This window comes from Megalobrama amblycephala, linkage group LG4 (assembly GCF_018812025.1).
Source record: "Megalobrama amblycephala isolate DHTTF-2021 linkage group LG4, ASM1881202v1, whole genome shotgun sequence".
Taxonomy (NCBI): domain Eukaryota; kingdom Metazoa; phylum Chordata; class Actinopteri; order Cypriniformes; family Xenocyprididae; genus Megalobrama; species Megalobrama amblycephala.
The window spans coordinates 50628376-50634842 of NC_063047.1; the positions used below are offsets into that span (position 1 = coordinate 50628376).

Sequence of the window (6467 nt, forward strand, 5' to 3'; positions counted from 1 at the left end):
TGCAAAGACCAAGTCAAACAGCCTTTACAAAAAAAAAAAAAAAAAAAAAAAAAGGTAAAAAGATGTTGGACAATTTTGAAGTAGGAGAAAATGCAATGGAGTTTTTTGTTGCTTCCGTCAACATCAGGTGTGACCTTTCCAAAGTCATGGACGCACATAGAGCAAGACGAACATTTGTGGTTAAGAAGTATATAAATTTATATAAATATATATTTAAAAATTACAGATCGTTTCGCCAGATAAGACTCTTGTTCCTCGTCTGGGATCATGTAGAGCTCTTTGAAGCTTCAAACCATTGGTCCCCATTGAAGTCCACTATATGGAAAAAAAAATCCTGGAATGTTTTCCTCAAAAACCTTGATTTCTTTTCAACTGAAGAAAGAAAGACATCTTGGATGACATTGTGGTCAATTTTAATTTTGGAGTGAACTAATCCTTTAACATTCAAGAATAGTTGAAATTAACATTAAATACACATTGCTGTACATACAAAAGATATTACACAATATTCTTAAATTAAATTGCATTTCTATCCAAGAAGTGTTTACATTATAACTTCTTCATATTTAACAAACCAGTTCATACAGGAAGACAGCACTGATTTCTAATGAACATGAATGAATGAACACTCACAGACAGAAGACTCCTCTACCATATCAAAACATCAGTACAGTATGTGTGCAACCAGTACCATGGTATTCCTTTAGCACAATCAAGTTAGGGATGAGAAGTGACATAATCCTACAGTATCCTGCTATTATCATCATCAAAGGATCTACTAATAAGTCAAAAATCATTGTAGCCCGACAAATTTAACATGTTTATTGTAAGAACTGATGATCAAGGCTCGGTCTTCACGCGGACTGGTCACCTCTGCGGCCTTCGCTCTCGGCCGGCGTGTGCAGTTTCTGGTGCTTCTTCAGAGACGACTGATCGCTGTACTTCTTGTCACAGTGTGAGCAGCAGTACAGCTTCTCTTTGGTGTGGACCAGCTCGTGTCTCTTCAGGTGTCCGGCCCGGCTGAAGCTCTTGTCGCAGTGCGCGCAGGTGTGCAGCTTCTCTCCGGTGTGCGTCAGCTGGTGCAGTTTGAGGCTGCTGGCCACCGTGAAGCGCTTCCCGCACTCGCCGCAGCTGTACGGCCGCTCGCCCGTGTGCATGCGCTTGTGGATGGTCAGGTGCCCGGCTTGGCTGAAGGTCTTGGTGCACAGCTCGCAGCGGTACGGCTTCTCGCCCGTGTGGATCCTGTAGTGAGTCTTCAGGTCGCCCATGCCGTTGAACCTCTTCCCGCACTGGCCGCAGGCGTACGGCTTCTCTCCGGTGTGGACTCTCTGATGGCTCCGCAGGTTGCCGGCGTTGGTGAAGGTCTTGCCGCATACGGTGCAGGTGTACGGCCTCTCGCCCGTGTGCGTCCGCAGGTGGACTTTGAGCTGGTTGTGTTCGTTGAATCGTTTGGCGCAGTGCGGACAGCAGTACGGCCGCTCTCCCGTGTGGATCCTCCGGTGGATCCGCAGCTGGCCTTGGTGGCCGTAGCTCTTCCCGCAGAGGTTACAGACGAAGGGTCGTTCTCCGGTGTGCGTGCGCTGGTGGTTCTTCAAGAGGTCGGCTCGGTCAAAACCCTTCCCGCACTGACCGCAGAGATGCGTCTTCTCCGAACTGTGAGATTTCAGATGAATGTTGAGCGACGCTTCATGCTTGAAGCTCTTGTTACACTGACTACAGTAATAATCCGGTTTCGGCTCCTGTGGGATCGGCGGAGACTCCGTCACGTGAAACGCTCCAGAAAATCCTTCGTCAGACAGTCCGTCTGGATTTGACTCTTCATCAGAGATGAGACTGACCTCCGGTGACTCCCGGACGTCCTCCTCGTCACCAGCAGGATAAAGGTGTCTGTCCGACACCACCGTCACTTTCACATCACAGTCACTGGAGTTGATCTCCGGCTCTAAAGGGCGTTTAAATATATTTTGGCGTTCAGAGCCACAGTTCTCCTCTGTATTCTCCGTTTTGATTTCTTTATCGGTGTATTTAGGAGAAGCGTGAGGATTTGAGAGGTCTACGGCACATCCGTCCTCAGTGTCTGGGTCGGCCTTTACAAATAAATCTGTTGTTGTTGCACAATCCTTGCTTAACTGGTTTGATTTGACATCTGGGGTTTGTGGTTTCACACGGCTGCTCCGTAAATCTCCAGCGATCTTAGTTTGATCATTATATTCACTCGTGTGAGCAAATGAAAACAGATCTTGGCTGAAATTCTTTCTTGAAAAGTCAAGCTGAAAAACACAATCTTCATCTTCTGCAACACAGACAAAAACATTTTGTTATTTACAAAAATAAATCATGAGGAAAAAACAAAAAAAAAACATTCTAATCTCCGAAGAGTTAACTCTTGCAGTTTAAGTTTACATAAAACATGACTGGCTGAAATATTCAACTCTATATCCTCCTGAAAACCAGAAAAAAAAAAGTTTTGTGAATTTAGTATTTTTTCATGTCATTACATTGTTTGGAGCATAAGAAAACAATGGAAAAATAACATTTTTGAAAAATGATATTTTATTCATGTTATGCTATGTTCTCTGTAGAGGACACCAAGACTTTTTTTTTTTTTTTTAATAAAAAGCCATGAATAGGCAAAAACAATGGGATTTTTTTTAAAATCACCAATCAATTTATAGGTTTCCAGATTTTTATATTAATTTTTTTTTATGAAAGATATACACCGATCAGGCATAACATTATGACCACCTTCCTAATATTGTGTTGGTCCCCCTTTTGCTGCCAGAACAGCCCTGACCCGTCTCCTCTAGACCCCTGAAGGTGTGCTGTGGTATCTGACACCAAGATGTTAGCAGCAGATCCTTTAAGTCCTGTAAGTTGTGAGGTGGAGCCTCAATGGATCGGACTTGTTTGTTCAGCACATCCCACAGATGCTCGATTGGATTAAGATTTGGGGAATTTGGAGGCCAAGTCAACACCTCAAACTCATTGTTGTGCTCCTCAAACCATTCCTGAACCATTTTTGCTTCGTGGCAGGAGCATTATCCTGCATGGTCTGCAACAATGCTTAGGTAGGTGGTACGTGTCAAAGTAACATCCACATGGATGGCAGGACCCAAGGTTTCCCAGCAGAACATTGCCCAAAGCATCACACTGCCTCCGCCGGCTTGCCTTCTTCCCATAGTGCATCCTGGTGCCATGTGTTCCCCGGGTAAGAGACGCACATGCACCCGACCATCCACGTGATGTAAAAGAAAACGTGATTCATCAGACCAGGCCACCTTCTTCCATTGCTCCGTGGTCCAGTTCTGATGCTCACGTGTCCACTGTTGGCGCTTTCGGCGGTGGACAGGGGTCAGCATGGGCACCCTGACTGGTCTGCAGCTATGCAGCTCCATACGCAACAAACTGATGCACTGTGTATTCTGACACCTTTCTATCAGAACCAGCATTAACTTCTTGAGCAATTTGAGCAACAGGAGCTCGTCTGTTGGATCGGACCACACGGACCAGCCTTCGCTCCCCACCTTGGCCGCCCATGACCCTGTCTCCGGTTCTCCACTGTTCCTTCCTTGGAGCACTTTTGATAGATACTGACCACTGCAGACCGGGAACACCCCACAAGAGCTGCAGTTTTGGAGATGCTCTGACCCAGTCGTCTAGCATCACAATTTGGTCCTTGTCAAACTCGCTCAAATCCTTACGCTTGCTTCTAACACATCAACTTTGAGAACAAAATGTTCACTTGCTGCCTAATATATCCACCCACTAACAGGTGCCGTGATGAAGATATAATCAGTGTTATTCACTTCACCTGTCAGTGCTCATAATGATATGCCTGATCGGTGTAACACAATCATACCATTTTGATTCATGCAATACATGTGTAAAATGGCCATAAGTGGGTCTAATTTGCATATTAATGTGTTATTGGGGCAACATGTCATGAAAAAAGCAAGATTTTCCATAATATTATCTAACATTTCATAATGAGATTGTAAATAATTATATAATTTCTTTCTCTATTCACTTGTTGTGTCTCCCAAAATGCCTAATAAGTATGCTTTAATGTCCTGTTTCGTAACAGAAAGTCATATTTTGATTTCCATTTCCTGAAAAGGTGATTCATGGTAAACAATTTGAAAATTAGTCAGATTTAAATGATCATTACAAAATATTATATTCCATAAGAGTGTTTAATTTGATCACTAAATTAATGTCAGTCATTTTTAAAGACCAATCAGAGACAATTGTCATTGTGAAACCTCCAAACATTTGGTATCTCTGAAAAGCCCTGACTGTGCTCTTTACAGGACATCCAGACTTAAAACTGTGAAATTAATGTTGTCAGAGAAATTCACTAAAATATAATTCCTGGGCCCCAGGATGATATGATAACTAAATGGTGGTTGTTTTTTGCATCAGTGACAATTTTATAATATTGGTGTATGTAGTCACTGAATTAATTGGTTTTGTTTTTAGAAACTAACATTTCACCCTCTTGATGCACGTTTTATTATTTACCTTTATATATCAGATGTGTTTATCAAATGATATTCATTGAAGGAATAAACCAAAAACTCGATTTTTATGAATAGCATGATCATTTGCACGCATATGCCAAACAGCAGCGCAGTATAGGCTATATAACATGTCCTCGGATGTTATATTCTGAATTTCACGCACCTGTTTTGATGTGATTTGTCCTTTTCTCTTTTGCACAAAGTCGTTTTCTCAGATCATCGTTTTCGGTCTCAATTCTCTGGATTTTCCGCTGATATTCGCTGACAGTTTGTTGCACTGAATCCAGGATGTCACTGACAGTCACACGGAAGATTTCATTTAATGAAGATTCAAGAAAAGCTTTCAAATCGCCAAACTTCGCCATTTCAACAAATACAAGGAGCTGCAGTGACCTGAGAACCGCCGCGAGCGCCGCCGGACACACCGCTGCCCCCTCAGGACTGGAGGAAAACTACAGCCTCTCTGTTTATTTTGATGCTTCTTTGTGATTTTTCAAACAATGTTTTTGAAAAGGTTACAGTAGCAGTAACAGTTTCACTTTTCCACAAGCACATTTGTTTTTAAAACTGTACATGATGGAATAATGCGTTAAGTCTTTACATCATTCGGAAGCCCAATTGGGCCTCAAAGTTTGAGTAACGATGTTCATTTTAACATAATTTCTTCTGAAAGCCACTGTCACTGATGCTGAATTCAGGACAATATTTTATATTTTATTTTCCTTTTCTCAGTCTTTCTCTCTGGGTCAGTATCAAAATACACAAATACAGTTTGGGCCGTTCTACAGAATTGGTGCAACTGCTGTCCCACAACCAAAAACACATTTAAAAACATTTAAGTATTCAAATTTTAGATGTTTACTATCCTTCTATTATTTATTGAATCCCACAATAATATTTAAAATATCAGTAAGCTTAATATATTTAAAATCATCATTTATTGGGTACTTTCAATTGGGAGGTGACTGTCCCGAACCATAACCCCTAAATTTCAACTTGTGAAAATTATATTGAATTTTTTCCCCCATTGTTTTTAAAAATATATTTTTGATTTTTTTTTTTTTTTTTAAAGTGATGTTAAAAAAATATATTTCTAATACATTTAATTTTAAATCATAAAAAATTATGTAAAAAAATGTGTCCTGCATGCATTTTCATGTCACTACCAGAACAGTGTATGTTTTAGTCCATTGGCTGAGACTAATTTTAACCACACCCCTACATTTTTGATCAGGAAATTTTGGGTGTTATTCCATAAAATTTAGTTGTTATGTGTGTACAGCTGTTCAGAACTGTGCTAGATAACCATGTTCTGATTATCATCTTTGAGCGGCTCAAAAGTATCTAAAATTGTCACTACCGAAACAGTCATGACCGAAACGACATCATTGTTTTTTTGGGGGTTATTCGATAAAAAATTGTTTTTGTGTGTATACAACTGTGCTAACCATGTGTATATTATGTTAGGCTCAAAGGTATCTAAAATTGTCACTACCGAAACCACATGTTTCGGTCATGACTCATGTTTCGGTAGTGACAAAAAGGAACAAATAATGGTTTATTTGGGGGAAATACACAAAATTTTAGTACAGTTATGCAAATCATTAGTATTTTAATATGTTTTAGTATGAGAGTTAAAATCCTGTAACGTGATGTGGTCACTACCAACACATTACTGTCACTACTGAAAATGTGCAGTCACGACCGAAACATGGGATGATTTGTCAAAAATAAAGTATATTGAATTATCAACTAAGATGTTATTATAGTGTTTGGTTCAATGTTTATTCAAACTAATGAATCATTCACTTTGAAATCAGTATGATAAACTTTATGCCTTTTACAAAGAAAGATTGGATTCAAAATAAACAAATCTCATAAATTACACTTGAAATATTGTTAAAATTGTAATTGTTATTGATTTACCTGTGAAAACGTTTTTTAAAA

General features: G+C 40.0%; 1 protein-coding gene across 1 annotated transcript; it reads right to left on the reverse strand.

The window, feature by feature from the left end:
• Positions 1 to 396: 396 nt before the first annotated feature.
• On the reverse strand, positions 397 to 5013 carry LOC125267834 (gastrula zinc finger protein XlCGF57.1). Its single transcript, XM_048189841.1, has 2 exons — positions 4684 to 5013; positions 397 to 2293 (listed from the first exon to the last, which is right to left on the reverse strand). The coding sequence occupies exons 1-2, from the start codon at positions 4883 to 4885 to the stop codon at positions 855 to 857; spliced, it is 1641 nt and encodes a 546-aa protein (XP_048045798.1). The 5' UTR covers positions 4886 to 5013; the 3' UTR covers positions 397 to 854.
• Positions 5014 to 6467: the final 1454 nt, after the last annotated feature.